The sequence below is a fragment of the Pterocles gutturalis genome, unplaced genomic scaffold (genome assembly GCF_000699245.1).
Source record: "Pterocles gutturalis isolate BGI_N339 unplaced genomic scaffold, ASM69924v1 scaffold13678, whole genome shotgun sequence".
NCBI lineage: Eukaryota > Metazoa > Chordata > Aves > Pterocliformes > Pteroclidae > Pterocles > Pterocles gutturalis.
In genome coordinates, this window is record NW_010123251.1 from 64400 (window position 1) to 81747 (window position 17348).

General features: G+C 37.5%; 1 protein-coding gene across 1 annotated transcript in view; it reads right to left on the bottom strand.

Moving 5' to 3' along the window:
- KIAA1033 (KIAA1033 ortholog) overlaps positions 1 to 12747 on the bottom strand; it is a gene marked incomplete at its 5' end in the record, with an annotated part of 33695 nt that extends 20948 nt beyond the window's left edge. Inside the window, 12 exons of the mRNA XM_010077837.1 lie at positions 117 to 277; positions 993 to 1120; positions 1221 to 1344; positions 2839 to 2959; positions 3600 to 3703; positions 4256 to 4298; positions 5371 to 5453; positions 8512 to 8579; positions 11011 to 11056; positions 11230 to 11295; positions 11417 to 11470; positions 12562 to 12747. Of these exons, the coding sequence (XP_010076139.1) occupies positions 117 to 277; positions 993 to 1120; positions 1221 to 1344; positions 2839 to 2959; positions 3600 to 3703; positions 4256 to 4298; positions 5371 to 5453; positions 8512 to 8579; positions 11011 to 11056; positions 11230 to 11295; positions 11417 to 11470; positions 12562 to 12747 (1184 nt within the window). The remainder of the gene's footprint in view (positions 1 to 116; positions 278 to 992; positions 1121 to 1220; positions 1345 to 2838; positions 2960 to 3599; positions 3704 to 4255; positions 4299 to 5370; positions 5454 to 8511; positions 8580 to 11010; positions 11057 to 11229; positions 11296 to 11416; positions 11471 to 12561) is intronic.
- Between the last annotated feature and the right edge of the window lie 4601 nt (positions 12748 to 17348).

Below are 17348 nucleotides of genomic sequence, written 5' to 3' on the forward strand. Positions count from 1 at the left end.
ACTTGATTAACACCACTGAGCAACACTACACAACATGCCAGTACACTGAATGAAGAAACCCACGTTTATAAACTATTTGCCAAACAGCATCCAGAAGCAATATTTAGAAAGCATACTTGGTAAGTGTCTGTGCCTTCTGCTGCAGAAAGTTCTCCCTTTGCATTTTAACTGTATGAATACTCTTCTTGTCCAGAAGTTTGGCAGCAGCTGGTATCTTATGAATCAGGAAGTTGTCAGCAAACCAGATAATGTTAGCAGTTAATGTGATAGCTGGTACCTGACGGGGAAAGGAAAAAAAAAAGAAAAAAAAAAAAAAAGGTGTGTGTGGGGGAATACTATAAAGTAGCAATAAACATAAGTAACTACAAAAAATACTATGCCACCATGCATTTCTTATGCCTCTTTTGAACCATAACACAACTCAGTTTACCTCTGCGTAACTAGTTTCTACAAAGTACTATGTTCATGTTAAAAAAGGTTTCTCCCCTAGAAGTCCATTATTGACACCACACACAAAGTTACTACACACTCAGTGATTCTAAACAGTATTAGAGAATTTACTAATTTCTTAATACCACCTGATATGAAAAAGTCCCAATCACCTTTGGACTTAAGAGACCTTTCAAAATACACATTTATAGCCGAGGTCAAAACCCAAAGTCACTCCCACAGTAATCTTAACGCAAAACAATTTTTTGTTCTCAGTGTCACATTAACCTTGAGAAAAAACATTTTAACGTTAATTTCAAGTTATTTTACGCTGCTGTTAAGTGAGTGCACATGCGTTTTGACCATCTTCAAAAGACAAGGCAGGGGCGTGGGGAATTCTAAAAAGTAGAAAAAAAATGTGAATTCTGCTGACTTGTTTTGGTAAATTGTACTATCTTTCTTTTCCCAAGTCTGTGCTGCGTCATGCACCTAAGAAAATAATCTACTTCATTACTGAAGACTTTTCCCCCTCTTAACTACTGACAAAAGAATAAAGCATTCACCTTTTTACAGACATCCAACAACGATTTGTAAAATTTCTTGTCTATGGTCCGAAAAATCTGAAAATGCAGTACGAAGAGGCCACAGATGCCCACATATTTATCTCGCTGGTCAATTTCTGAAGGTTCACCTGTAGAAATACACCTTTTTTTGAAGTCTACTCACAAACAAACAATACAAACAATTTTAGAAACAGTGAAGCTGGCAGGAGAAGCATGAGCTTGCATTACCAAGTTTGGTTTCAACATTTGCAAAAGCTGTGCGAAGAGTATGACCAAATTCTTCAGCAAACGTGCTGTTCTTCGACACTGACACTCCACCATTTACAGAATCAAATTGTTGCTCTATACACGCCTAAGCAAAAAGGAAAAAAAAAGCATAATGACAATGCCATGAATTTTGGACCTTAAAAGAACACTGATTTTGCAAGAGAAGAATGCTGCAAGAGCATACTGATTTAAGACTAACCTGAAGTTAGTCTTAAACTTCACAATGTAGAGATTTTTAATAAGTTCAAATTATTTAGTATAATAACAGAAAACATTAAAAATCTTTCTTATACCTAATATTCAAAAAACCATTGTATTTAGTTTACACTTCTGTTAAGGGACATTTTTAAAGAAACCACTTGATGTGCTAGTGATAAGAAACTCAATGTGTATTTGCATTATTATGTTGCAATACATTAATAACTATCCATTAACTCAACAAGATTATCAGGCAAGTTGCTTGTAGGATATGGTTCATGAACTTACAGAATAAAATCCTACACCACTCAGGGCAGTTTAAAAAAATTACCAAAACCCACACGATAGTCAAGAAAATAAAGACAAACTTCAGATTTCTAAAGATATTAGTAAAGTCTTTAATGGAATCGTGTTGAAGAATATTTTTCATGTATTTTTGTTAGGAAGGGGCATTTGCAGGAGAGGAGCAGAAACTTCCTGAATGAATACCACACAAATCCTACTGATGTCTCAAACATATAATGAAGTCTTTGTACTAATGCAACAATAGAGAAATACAAGATGAAAAATAGATAGCTGGTAGCAATGTCCTTTGAAAGAATAAGCCAAATTGTGCTTAATTATTTATCTACAGTTTCCCTTTTGGAGGCTTTTACAGAACAAAACCTCCTTCCCTATGCTATTTAAGATGTAACAGTAAGAACTGAACAACTGAGTCCTGTTCAACTGCCTCTGCTGTGACCAGATTCAGCAACACTATTCTCTGCCCACTATGTCACAATATCTGATTTCAGTGTCTCAAATACACACTTTTCTGAAAAAGACAGCTTCTTGTATGAACACATTTAAGTTAACTGTATTGAAAAAGTAATAATCCCTTTCATCCGCCTGTATGCTTGCACATTTCAGGGGTATACACCGCTGACGTGGTACCTGATGACACCTACCTGTCTCGTATGCTAGGAATGAGACAAAATATATAAGAGGTCACATATTTTGAAGATTACTGAGGAGGCTTTAACTTGCAGCTAAAATAAAGTGGATGTATGGAAGCCTGACCACTATTAAAATTTCTGGTAAAAAACAGAGTCCCCAATAACACGCAGTCCTAATGCCAAGTTGCCTGTGTTTCTTTAACTCTGCAAAACAGTAAGCATGGACTGCTACCACTCAAAGCCTGGCACAGTTCTAGCACATCAGAAGGTCAAGGATCTTACAACAGAGCTGCCCTCCTGCCATGCACAGATGCAAAAGCCAAATTCACACATCACTGTATCCAGAACAAAACAAAATACAACTAACCAAACAAACTATTCTAAAAAGAGTATCGCTTTAATGTAATAGTTCCCCCTACCATACTGTGGAACATTAATTTCACTACCTGAAATATCATTCCATCAAGTAACTGGCATTCCAATTTTAACAGCAGCTTTTCAAATGGCTTCAGTTTATCTTCTTGAATCCCAAACTTAGAAGGGTTGTGATGGACAGACTTTAGCAACCTGCAAGGAGTAGGTGTGGAACACATACATACAACACAATTACAACACACTAACAGTTTTATCATATCCTGTACTATTTTGAGAATAGATTTTAATTGCCCACATCTGTGCCCAGCAGCAACTCCAAAATCAAAAAAAAACCACAAAACCCACTAGGTCTGTATAAGCTATTTGCATTTGAGTAACTCCCATTTATTCAGGTTTTCAATGAAACAGGGTAATTATTCCTCTAATTTAACTACCTTCATAATTGTTGACTCTTCAGCTTTTACTTAAGGTAGTGTTCTTACTCAAACCTCTATGCACATCCCCATGATCAATATGGATAGGGATAGTCTTAGATCAGTTTTCTGTAAAATTAGATTTCTTATTGAATATATTTTACATCCCACTAACATAACTCTTTTTGTCAAGATGCTTAACATGTATTATAAATGTAGTATTCAGCACTTTAAAAACTTACTGGTGCTGTTAGAAGGACAAAGTAGGAGCTTAGCCCTGCTCTTCACTGACATTTCTGGAAAACTCTCCAGGCTATCAAAATCCATATTCCCACACTGACTTTCTTGGAACAAAGACACACACACATGCTTTTATCTTTTACATTGTGGGAGTATGTTTCACACCTTCAGAGACACACCTCTTATACATGGTCCAGTGATCTTTCAGAGTGGCATGATTGTCAATTATTTCATCGAGAGTGATTAAGACTGTGAGCAACTCTCCCAGATGCTCGTACATTGCCTGTTTAAAACAAAAAGATTAGGATTGTAGTTATTGAAAAGTTTATTACAGTCACGTGTGGCAAGCAAAATTTCAGTTCCTTTCAACATATTATCAGCCAACAAGACATCAGCTAGAGAGTTAAATTGGAGACTTCTTGGTTTGGTAGCTTAAAGATTTAATATTTGTTGTAGTGACACAAGATCTAATATTTCTTGTAGTGACACACGGAACACTAGTTTGTGTGCAGGCACTTCTTTAAGTTCACTGATCTAATTTGACATTGAAGGTAGGATTTTCAAAATTGCCTACATGCAGAACCACATACTGTGTACAATAAGGGAGTGTGTCAACACTTTTTCAGCTAAGAAAGCTAGACTGTGACAGACATGGAGATACCAGCCCTTTCCACATAAAGGCCAGAAAAAAGCCTGATTAACAAAATAAAACTTTTAAAGGAAATTCCAGACTGAAAGTTGTACTTGAAATTAACTTTTTTACTGCTTTTCTCAGGATTAATGATCAAGACATACATATATTAACACAAGCAAAAGTGCTCTGAGTCACTCCCACCTGAAAATGAACTCCAGATGTCTCTATAATTTTAGGTGCATTCCTGTAAACAAAATAAATCTTTTAATACCTTCACAATCCTTAAAACAGAGCATATTTATAAATTCTGTATCATGGTATGTTCTTTGTTTCTTGGGATATATTTTTCTTCACTAACATGGTAACTTCAGAAAACAAAAGAATTCTCAAAATCTGATTAAAAGTATACACCATGTGAAACCTGTGTGCTATGATCAAATTCAATATTGCATTTTTAAATGTACAGCATGTGACTGGTTCAAACCACTAATTGCATTCATTGTACATGTATATCGTCAATTTCCAGTTGAGTTATCCTAACACCAAGTAGCCTGGATACATAGATCCTTGTGGCCCAAAAGTACAAAATCACTTCACACATTTAATCAAGCCACATCCAAGCTACATATCTGTCCTTGTTCATTCAGCACCATACAGAAAGCCTACCTTATGCTGCAGTGCAAGACAAAAATAAAAACAACAAATAAAACTGAGAAGAATTATATTATCCTGGCTGAAAAGGGGTGACAAGGGGTGAAGGAATCAAGAGCCCTGCAGAGCTAAACCAAGCAATTCTATTCAGAGCTCAAGTCTCCTCAGAGTTTCCACCAAACAGCCCTTATTAAGCCCAACTTCAGGTGTTAAAAACCATGTTTGTTCTGTGAGGAACATACACCAAGATTTACATATTTAAAACATTAGACTCTGAAAGTGATCTGATTTTTAAGCTTCTGAAGCTACTGGTATCCACTGCATCAGTCAACAGAAGGACCTTCGCTTTCAAACAGAGCAAGGATAAAAGAGTAATAAGACAATATCTCAGTCATAAAGACTAAATGCCTCTGAAGCATCAATTCTATCAAAAATGACAAAAAATAGAATTCTTGCACTTCATTACATAAAAGCACTGCCTTTTTTGAAAATAAAGCAAATACAGTTTCATAATGGCTTACAAAGCCCAAACTTGCACAGTAAAGCACTCTCCGTATCTCTAGACAACAATGTTCCTAAAATGACTAAGCCTTATGCAGAACATTAATATTTTACACATTTGTTTAGCTACATAAAAACAATATAGCATTTTAGGGAATAATTACTTGTTGCTGGTATAGAGAACAGCCAACTGATGCACTACATTCACCACCACTTCATAACATCGGGTAACAAAGCAAGACAGCTCCTGAAATACAAGAAAATAAAATACATATATATGTACAGATCCTCTTCATATACAAACTGTCATTACTTCCAAATCACTGAACATAAATCACCGAACTTGCAGCCCAAGCTTCAACTACATTCCTAATTCAAGTCAGTGGGCAGACCTACAGCAGGATGGCAAACACCATCTTAGTAACTAACAGCTCCGAAAGAGGATCTGAGGATCTAGGACTAACCTAAGAACCTGCTGCACACAAGCTCCCACCACAAATTGGACTATTAAGGGACCAATATGCACTTTGGACAAAAAAAAAAAAAAAACCAAACATAATAAGGAAACCAGAAATTATTTCACACTTGCATATGGCTTTGACAGTCTAGAGACTAAAATACTAGAATTGATACCCAGGGCCACATTTTAAAAAGGATTTTGATTCTTTAAAGAAGATACAGAAAGGAGTCACCATAACACATTCAATGTGCTTTAAATATCTTGTTGTCAAAGTTTTTAAGAGTTCAGTTTATCAAAGACAGCAGGAACTGACTTGACGACAGTGCCCAAGTACCTTCAGAGGGAACAACCCTGATAACAAAGGCTGTGCATTTTCCCACCACATTCAAGAGTCACACTCTGGAAGCCAGTGATAGCTGAATTCAAATTAGAAATTAACACAGAAGCCTGTACCCACCGGAAGAGTGATGAGCCACAGGAACTGCTTTCAAATAAAACAAGACAATGTCTTTGGGAGTTATGCTCAACTAAAGCAGAACTCAAGCTCAGTCACATAGTACAAAATGAGTAAGAACAGGTCAACTCTGACCACGTAAAGGACTATCTTAACTTCTATCATGGATTTTAACACAGCATTCCTTAAGCAAGATGATAAATAAATCTGAGTTTCCCTTAACTGCAATAATATTTGCTCATTAATGCACCGCATAATCCCATCAGGAAAAAGTCAGCGTGTGATGAGTCTAGCCAGTCAGCACACAGATGGCTCCATAACAGGCAGCCCACGCTGGCTAACCAGCCAGCCTGCCGTTCCTGACAGAAGGCTGGTTAACAGCTGAATTCTGTCTCCCTCTCCATCAAAAATAGACCTTATTTGGGCTTCTGCCTCCTATTAGTCAGCAGTTTTCACAAAACAAAGTGTCATTACTTCTTATACTTGTATTGCCCTATCAAATGCAGCTGAAACAAGCCAACAGATTCTAGAGAAATGGATTAATAGACAATTGAGATAATGTTTCCTGGGGAAGGGGCACCAGCTGCCATTTCAAAACTTCCAGGAAATAGTCCAATTTAACAGTACATACAAACTAGCAGCTACAAAAAACAGGTGACATTATCATTTTATCAGTTCTTCAAATACACTGTCTTCTGCAGGATCAAGAGTACCTAACCAGGGCTTCACAGTGCTATTTTGATAATTTTTTAAAATGTTTTGACATAGCAAATTTGAGGTTATTAGATCTAGTTAATCAAGAATCCTGAACTCAGAAAAGCCAACAAACCAATACATGGAGATTAGCTCCATGAAAGTAACATTTCACCTCTTTTATCATCTTCATTCATATTTTCACACCACCCTTGGGGATATGCTTAAAATATTGACCAGAACAGCATTTCCCAATCTATGGATATAGACTATTCCTAAGCGGATTTAGGGGAATACAATAGTTGAAAAAGAACAAACTCAATAAGGAAAAAGTTTTCCTCACAGCTTTACCCAAAGCAATACACACCTATTAGCACAATAATCTTCCCTTTGGGGCAACATCCTGCATCTCCCTTCTTTCCCAAGTTGCTCAACAATCAGCAAGCCATTGTAGCATACATACTAAGTGGGCTCACAAGCAATACTGATATATTTTTGTTAAGTGTTTACCCTATAAATATACACATCAGCATACACCCCATAAATAAACATAAACTTGTCCTACAGAGTGGGTTTGCAATGCACATAGATATCCAGACAGCCAGCTACCTTGCTCCCAACTTCCAACTGGCCAGAGCATCCTTGCAGGGAAATAAAAACAAACAAAAAAAAAGGTCTGGAAAAACACGAGTGTACAGTAGCCCCATCTCAGAGCAACTAAAAGGTCTCAAACATCTGCTCAGAAAGAAATAGAGGATGAAGGAAGAAGCTAACAAAGTTGATGGGAGAAAAAGCTTGAAAAATGGGGGAAAAAAACCACCAAGATATCCTGACAACTAACTGCACTTGGGCATGGTAAAAGAGGTTGAGAAACAACTTCCCATAGCATTCAACATGTTATGACTCAGTAAATTACTACTGCCATGCTAGTATACAGCAAGAACAGGAATTTTAACCTTTCTTAAACTAGAACTTGTTTAAACATTCTAGAAGCTTCCTATCCCCTGCTTCAACACAGATATTTCATTACAAGCAATATTGCACAAAAATAGAAACATTTTTGGGAACAGGACAGTCACTTTAACTATACTAAAGACAAAAAAATTCCACAGTAGACTGAGCACAGGAAATCCTCAGAAGAAGCACAGATCCTGTTTTCATGCAAAGGACACTGATAACAACCAAACTGTATAAGAAATAAGCATTCCTCCCTGAAAGTTTGAGTGAGGCACAATCAATTTTTTTCCAGGTACATGTTTTAATTTTGCTTTCTTCTATCAGCTAAAAAATATGCACAAACTATTAATGCATTTCCAATTTTAATGAAACTAAAACTTGCTAATCAAAACCACAAAAAAGATATTTAACTTTACCATCAAATGAAACAACTTCAATTTATCTTCCCTTACTGAAATTTTCTTTAGGAAATTCTAATTTCTTTGAACAATAATTACACAAACTGTAATGTCTTCTCTCTTTAGATTTCCAGAGTTTTAGACAAGTATAAAAAAACCCAATACAATGTGTGATATATCAGTTGGTTGTGACAGGTCTGCAGGCAAAACATAGTAATGTATCAAATGATTGCAATGCCTTTCAGTAAGATGCAAACAGGATACTGCAGACTGTTAAAACCATTTTGCAAGTAAAAGTAAGATCATAATTGCTGTAAAAAAAAAAAATCAAAATATAGTCTACCTGCAAGAAAGAAACAAATCTTCCCATCTGTATTTGGTAATCTCCCTCCACCATGCTGGAATCTGTGGCTTGAAAGACAAACATTTGTCACTACTTTCAAAAGCCCGTGTTAGACCTGTTAAATTAACATTGAAGCTTGCTCTCCAAGCTATTTGTTTGTCATACAAGTGGAGCGCACTATTATAAGCATACTGATGGAGCCTTAAAAACTTTCAATTTTGCTTTCCTAAACTAGACTTATTTTTGAAATTTCTTTCTCATTAAAAATTACACTGTTTATAAGTTAGACACAAAATAGGAAAAAAAGTCTCCAATACCTGAAAGAATACAAAGAATATGAAACAACTTTAGCATTATTTAAAGGCATATATATCTATATGTAAATTAATATAAAATTTTCCATTTTAAAGTCTTTCTATGAAAGCACTAGGTATTTATATTGTAAGGAACATCCATTGGTAGTTATTTACTGAAAGAATATACTACATCATTAATCAGAAGAAAAAGCTGAGTAGCATACAATTTCCTCAAGAAATTTATTTTCTTTTTTCTACATATCATCCTGCACAAAAGAATCAGCTCATCATCATAGCTTCAAAGCATTACCTGTACGACAAAGTACACTAACAGGATATTATGAAATACAATAATTACATCATCAATACCAAATTGTTTCAGTCAACTGGACCAGTTGTAACACTGCGTGACAAAACAGTCTTTTTAACGTGATGACAGATTAAAGCTCCAGACTTTAGATTTTTCTAGTGGGCCACTCTGAGAAAAAATGGCTTACAATTGCAAGTTTTCCTGCATGAGAAATGCAGGTCTTATTGTTTCATAAAGTATGTTTGTTTAGAGCAGTCAACAGAGACTAAAGTATTTTCCATACTTCTGTCGGAGCTCTGGGACAAGATTCTAAATACTGCACGTTTCCCCTTTACACATTTTAGGTAACCTTTACTCTGTTTAGTGTATGTCCCCAAAAAACCCTATCCAACTAACTAAAGTTCCTAGACCAGCCCCACCCAGTCCAAGGACAAGATGGGAAAAAAAAAAAAGTTTCTTTATACAGAAGGTAAAGGCCAGCACAGTATTTATTTACATTTCAACCATCCTTGAGCCAGTAACTTTGCCGGGTGTTCTAAGTAAGCAAGCTTGCTATTATCAAAGCAGATGCTACAAGGAGCGATATGGAAGTGGAGAACACAATTTCTGCATCCCTACATAACCTCTCACTTCCTGGCATTCTCAAACATTCCCTGTAGAACACCCATCAGGAACAAACTCCTGCTGTAATATGTTAAGCTGCAACAGTCTGACTTTTTTTAGTGCTAGAGACATGGAGAAGTTTTGAAGGATCACCTAGTATCATTTCGGTAGCATATCACTTTTTGTAAGATACTTAAAACCATGTCTGACAAGAAGTCAGAATCTGCTAAGAAAAAAACCAAAAACAACTGAAAACACACTTTTTCATGTTCCCTAACTGAACCACAACAGTCATCTTACACAGCACTTAAGAGAATGACAAATAGTCCCTATCTCAAAGATTTCACATTCCTCAATACTTCTGTCACAGTCAAGGCTCTTCAAAAGCTTTAAAAAAAGCCTTTTTACAAGACCGCTATGAAAGAGCCTTCCCTTTCTCTCAGATTTCTGAAACAGGAAACAAATCTAGGTGACATGTCTCTAAATCAACCCATTAATACACCCATTCCTCAGGACCAAGATCTGTTCTTATTCCCAGACTAGCATCCGTTAAGGTGGAAGCTGAAGACCAACCCTTTGGAGGAGTTACCAGTTTAATTCCAAGACAAAAAGCAGCTTTCACCTGAAACAGCCTCTCATGGTTTGTCAATTGTCTTAACTTGCAATCACTCATGCCCCTGTATTATGTCACAGTCTAAACAGTAGTACAACTACTAGCACCCACACTTGAAGGGCAGAAAACATTAACACACTGCAACTTCTTTTGGAACAACCATGATTGCATAAGTAAAGTAGGCAAGATTTTGTCCAAGTTATTTATTAACAGCTTCACTGTTTTATTATAACCAAATTACAGATGTATTGCTTTGCAATGCAAAAATCTAGTCCAAATAGGAAATAAGTTGTTTTAGGATGTGTTTACATGTAAAAAACAGGTTTTCAAATATATACTTTGAAAAACAGCTGCTACAGTATGTAAGCTCAGGTTCCCATATGTTACACATTAGATACAACCTCAACAGTCCATACTTCTGATGTCAATAAGGCTGCAACAAAACTTCCTGTTAATGTGACAAATAAATCTTACTGTTATTTTAAGCTAACTCAGGACAGTTACAAGACACTAACATATATCCCTATAACCTCAAAGTCCATTAATCCATGTTCATCAGTTAAAGATACAGAGAAAGCATGGATCTGTATTATAAAATGACACTTATTGTAGCATTTAATGTAACCTGAAGCAGCAACATAAAACTACAAACTTTTACAGTAAAGGGAGCTACTTACCTCCTTCTCCATAAAACAAGAGGCCATTATAAAATTTAGTTTCTGCCTAACAAGAAAAGCAGAAATTTGGTTTTTAATACATAGGATATATGTAATCATGCTATAAAAATTATTTAGACATTATATCATGTTTCTTTACTGCTAAAGAATAAATTTATATATCAGCTTGACAATCTGCAAACATAGTCATACACAGTAACAAAAGACAGCTGAATTTACCTCATATTTTAACTTCTTGATTTCACAGCAAAGGGCAGCATACACAGTTATTACTTTGTTTAGAACCTAGACTCCAAGGGGGAAAAAACCACACAGATTACAAATAGGTTCACATTTAGAGAACTTCATTTTGCCTAGAAGACCCCTATTTTAATTGGTTTTTTTCTTTTAAGCTTAAGGTGCTTACCTTGTTTTCTGTCTTTATGAGCTCCAGTAGGGAGGACTGTTCATATGGCAAAAGCTAAAATTGAAAGAACAAAACAAAACAAAAATGAAAAAGCAAATCACAAAACAAAACCAACAAAAAAGCAACTTTAGAAAACATTGGTCAAAAATATATTTATCCAACTAGATAAGTAATTTTTTTTCCAGTTTAATCTCAAATAAGGTCAGTAATAAGAGAGCAATAATTGCACACTACAGGGAACCTATGCTGCAGGAAACCCTGGTTCTCCACATTTACATGGAAATACCTTTCCTTCCCCTCCAGGCAGAAAGGCAAATAACTAGCTATACTATATAGCATTTACAACAGTTTACTTATAAAATTTGGAAAGCAAAAGCACAGTCATTATGGTGCATGTAAAAAAAAAAGGTCAGAAAACCTAAAACACAAATTAAGAATCTCAAGTGCAGGAAACAGGATGCATAGTGTATATCTGTATGCAGGCACTGACATTTTGTACTGAAGTTGGCCATGATATTGACTAGTTTGTATACATACAGCACTGTGCTGGCACTAGACATAATTTATTCAAATTATTCAGACAGATTATTATTGAGAGTGCATCTTCAGCACAGACAAGTTCCATATAGTAACAAGCGCTTTTAAATTATGTCTGCAAATTCAGCAAAGAGAAAAAAAAGTAACATGCCAAAGAGGACAGAGAACTTATGACCAAGGAAATAACCACCTCTGGAAGACAGAAAATACTGTATCAAGGCCATTAAGTCAAAACACAACTATAAATACACAGACAGTTCCCTCTGCAGTTATACAGCTACTAGTGAGCTTTTCTGGAACCCCAAGCCCCAGATAAAAAACACCAACACCCACAGGGAAGAATTTTGCTGTAATTATGAAGAACTATAAATTCATTTAACTTCCACTAGTATCCAAAAGACTGGAAAAGAATAATATGAAAATGCCTTCTCTTATGATATGCACCAATTTGTTAATTATTTGATAATTAAAATAGTATTGGATAGATTTCACAAACACAAGTCAAAATTTTAAGAGCAAAAACGCATCAAGCTTTTACTTCTCAGGTTTTGAAGGGAAGGAGGAACTGGGGATATAACAGTTGCAATGCACATTAAATATAGGAAGACCTTTAATGCAATGGGATCAAGACTGAAGTCCCAAACATCTCCAACAGAGTCGTCCAAAGCATCTTCAATTCTCTTCAGCTGAGATGTATATTCCTCAAGGAATTTTCCATAATTCTTCAACTGCACTTCAGCATGAATTTCTGAGAATTTATAATATTTGTACAGTTTTATACACTGTTCAGTAAACTGCAATATCAAAAATTTAACAACAAATATTTAATGTGTTGCTATTAAGCTTGTAGTACTGTATCTCTCATTTTGCTGCAGCATTTTTCCTTAATACAACCACATCTTTTATACTCAGTGTCAGTTTAAAAGAAATCCAAATACTACTTAAAGAATACGAAACATCTAACAGGTTTGCAAAAAATTATATTCTTAATCTACATGTATTTTCAAACCAAGATCTTAACAAACCTAACAATCACATCAAGATGCTAAGGAAATAAATTACTGTAGAAATTGTAACATGGCAGAAGATTCTACCCATCAGCTGAAACAGTATCATTTGCAATTATATTAGAAATTTGAGGCAATGGGTCTAATTGCTGGAGCAGGTGAGCTGGTGAAGGGTCTAGGGCACAGGTCTTATGAAGACCATCTGAGGGAGCTGGGGTTGTTCAGTCTAGAGAAGAGGAGGCTGAGAGGAGACCTTATCACTCTCTACAACTACCTGAAAGGAGGTTGTAGTGAGGGGTGTGCTGGCCTCTTCTCTAAAGAAACAAGCAATAGGACAAGAGGCAATGGCCTCAAGTTGCACCAGGGGAGGTTTAGGCTAGATATCAGAAAAATGTCTTCACTGAAAGAGTGATCAGGCATTGGAACAGGCTGCCCAGGGAAGTGGTGGAGACACCATCCCTGGAGGTGTTCAAGAAACGTGTAGACGTGGTGGTCAGGGACATGGTTCAGTGAGTTAGGTGGTGTCGGGTTGATGGTTGGACGTGATGATCCTTGAGGTCTTTTTCCAACCTTAATGATTTTATGATTCTAATAATTTTGGCCTGAGTAGCAGCTGTATTAGTAGCAATCCTCCTTCTACTCTCTCTCTGCTACCTCTCAGAAAGTTATTTGGGCATTACATGGGAAGTGTATGGCTTTTGATAATTTCTCCCACTTGCAAATTCCCCATCTTCAAGCAGAACTTCTCTTCTGATTAGCACCTGGACATTGAAATGCACAGCTGTCCTGCCACTGCTAAGGGCAAGTATGTTGCTATGTTCAAAAGGTAACATTCAGCTGGTCAAACACCAAAAAACAGTGGCATTAATTAGCAAAGTCTAAAGACAATTGGTCCACAAAAGTTTCATTCACACTATCCTGATCTTTTTTCATCCCACATTAAGACACTCTCCACCCCCCACCTCCGCCAGTTATACACAATTACTGACTTAGTTGCATAATCTGAACTACTGAGGGAATGATTACAGCTCGAGGCTTCTATGCTCAGTAAGGAAGTATAATCCTTTTTCACATGAAAACTAAAGTGTCTTCCCCATAATTAGATAACAAATCTAACAGCTTGTGATCTTCTGCTATTTGTTGAAAAGAGTATTATCTAAAAAAGTTAGAGAATGTAAATAAGCTGAACAACTGAACTTTTCCTAAACAAGAAGTCAACTATCATGTAGCTTTGTATGTGCTCTTTCCACATTTCAGCAAGTAGGCTGCTCTAGAAAGTTAAAACACTTACATTCTTTTATTCAGCATGTTTAATGTCTTACTCATCCACATTGCCAATAACTGAGACAAAGGGTAGTTGATAAGAAGCTTAGCATGAGCTGGCACTGTGCACTCGCAGCCCAGAAGGCCAATAGTGTCCTGGGCTGCATAAAAAGAAGCGTGGCCAGCAGGTTAAGGGAGGTGATTCTTCCTCTCTACTCTGCTCTCATGAGACCCCACCTGGAGTACTGTGTTCAGCTCTGGAGTCCCCAACATAAGAAAGACACGGACCTGTTGGAGCAGGTCCAGAAGAGGGCCACTAAAATGGTCAAAGGTCTGAAGCACCTCCCGTACGAGGACAGGCTGAGAGAGTTGGGACTGTTTAGCTTGGAGAAGAGAAGGCTCCAGGGAGACCTTACAGCAGCCTCCCAGTACCTGAAGAGGGCCTACAGGAGAGATGGGGGGGCACTCTTCAGCAGGGAGTGTAGTGATAGGATGAGCTGTAATGGTTTTAAGCTGAAAGAGGGAAGATTTAGATTACATATTAGGAAGAAATTCTTTACTGTGAGGGTGGTGAGACACTGGAACAGGTTGTCCAGGGAAGTTCTGGATGCCCCACAGAGTTCAAGGCCAGGCAAATGAGGCTTTGAGCAACCTGGTCTAGTGGGAGGTGTCCCTGCCCATGGCAGGGGGGTTGGAACTAGATGATCTTTAAGGCCCCTTTCAACCCAAACCATTCTATGATTCTACGATGACGGCTACTTCAGTGGAAGAGCACTGCTGAATCAAGTATCACTTAGACATTTTTTGAAGAAAGAAAATATTTTACTTAAGACACTGCACTAGGCATAAGGAGAGGATTGAATAAGGGCAAAGTAATAAGGAAAAGATGAAAAGGACCATGGACAGGAAGGTTGACACTGAGAAGAACACATGACAGCAGTGAAGTCCTGAACTAATTCTAAGCTACTACTCTGAAGCAAGCAGCAATGCCCCCCATAAGGGCACATGGACTGCAAAGGCCTATCCAAAAAGCACGGTAAACTCTCCCACACTAAGTTCCTCATGAGTGCCGTTGCTTCTACCTGTACTTGCAGCCCAGACAGTGCACAGGCACTGTCAAAATAAGGGGAGAGAATTTCATGTAAAGCTAACAAAAAACTTGCCATCACAGTATGCACTCCAGATACTGATGTACAGCCCTTGAGTTTTATCACCACATTACTCTATTCCATCAAATTCATCTCATCTTTCAGGTTCCTTCCAGTGCATCTTCTGGAACCTCTGCTGCAGAAAACCTGTAAAACACTGATTGATGCAGAGCCCTGCAGAATGGGCTATTTAACTAGCCATCATGTTAGCTTCAGTATTTTAGTGCTAGGAAGCTTGGAGTAGAGACTTATTATTACAGAAGCATGCTGTGGTATTCCCCCAGTCCCATCTTCTCCCCTGCACAAAAGACAAACTAATGGCAGAGAAACTGACAGAGATACTGGAGCTTTATAGGAAGAACAAAAAAAGTTTCCAAGTCATACAAGAGTAGGAAAGTGGCACTGCTGTTCAAATCAATTTTCCCACAAAACAGGCAGCATTTCTCAAAGTCTTGCAGCAGTGCTTTGCTAGAGACCCACAAACTGTGACCTTTCTGGCAGCCAAATGATGGATTTGAACAAATACTATAGCTCAACATAACCGATATGAAATATCTCCAAATACGTAACTATTGATAGCCATCAATCTGTCACCCTGTACTGATCATATATAAAATAAGAGACAGGTGTGGATAATTTCTTGCTATTTTAGAGAAACATGAGAGTGAAAGCTACTAGGTAGCCAGAGACAGGCAGAGTTGAACTGATAAAAAATGACTTAGAGACAATGGGAGCTTTTTAAGATGCAGAATTTTTTTCCCGAATAAACTGGCTCACATGCAGAAAGAAAAAGAAATCACAGAAGGCAGATATTTTATTTTTCTTCTAAGCAACAGACATACTTCCTAAGGTATACTCTGTTTACAATGAAGTTTGATTTAGTTTCTTCTCAGGTGATAAAATAAAAGCATTACAATTAGAATAATGCAAGAGATCTACTCAGCAAAAAAAAAAAATCAGCAATACCAATATTAAGTGGACATATTGCCACTGCAGAATTTGCAAGTGCTGTGTCTGTAAATATCTAGGACAGAGGTGAAACAAGCTGGAGTTACTGAGGATCTTATGTTCTCAGCTGAGAACATTATAATTGCTAAAGGCGAGTGATATAAAGTGAAAGTAGACAACAGCAAGAAGAATTTTTCAAGTCACAGGACTTTTCTTTAGCTTTCCCTAGAAGAATGTTGCATGCTTTTCTCAATGGAAGATCAGCCTGTTTGTTCACTGTTGAGATGGTGGTAATGGAGCATATTATGTCATATAAAGTTCTCACAGCTGCATTTAATGTCATGGTCAAACTAGTGGAGATCTGGCATTTCGAGTGAAAGCTACAATTTCCATTCCGCAACTAGAGAAGTGGTATAAACCTTGGCTGAGGACAGCTTCAGTTTCCACTGAAATCCAGATTAAATGAATATGGCATAAACAGTATCACCCCTTGGGACAATATTATATGTGAAACAGTTGGTCCGTGACTGACATATTTTCTCAGCAACACCTGGTGTAATTAATGTGGCACAGTTCAATTTACAGTGTGACAACCATATACATTCCCTGTTTGGAAAGTAGGTCACCTCCACGGGTTGAAGAAAAACGTGGATTTTGATGGCTATGCAAACCCGCTGCCAAACACTTATTTAATTATCTTCTAAAGGTGAAACTGGAAGCGACCGCCCAACTCCACGCCACAAACCTTTTACCAACAGGAGCGGCATACAACTGGCTTACCTCTGGCTAACTGAAGAAGCAACTGCAAAAATTTTGGGAGCCGCGAGAAATGATGGGGAAGGAAAGAAACCCCATCCCCCCCGACAAGCATCTCTCCCTCCCGCCCGGTTCCGAAGAAACCCCCGCCGGTCCCCTGCCTGACCCCCTGGGGGCACGGGAACGACTCCCCAGAGGGGGATAAAGGATGAAGGGTCGGAACAACCCCTCTCCCACCCCGAACAACCTCCGACAACTACGGAGAGGGCGGTG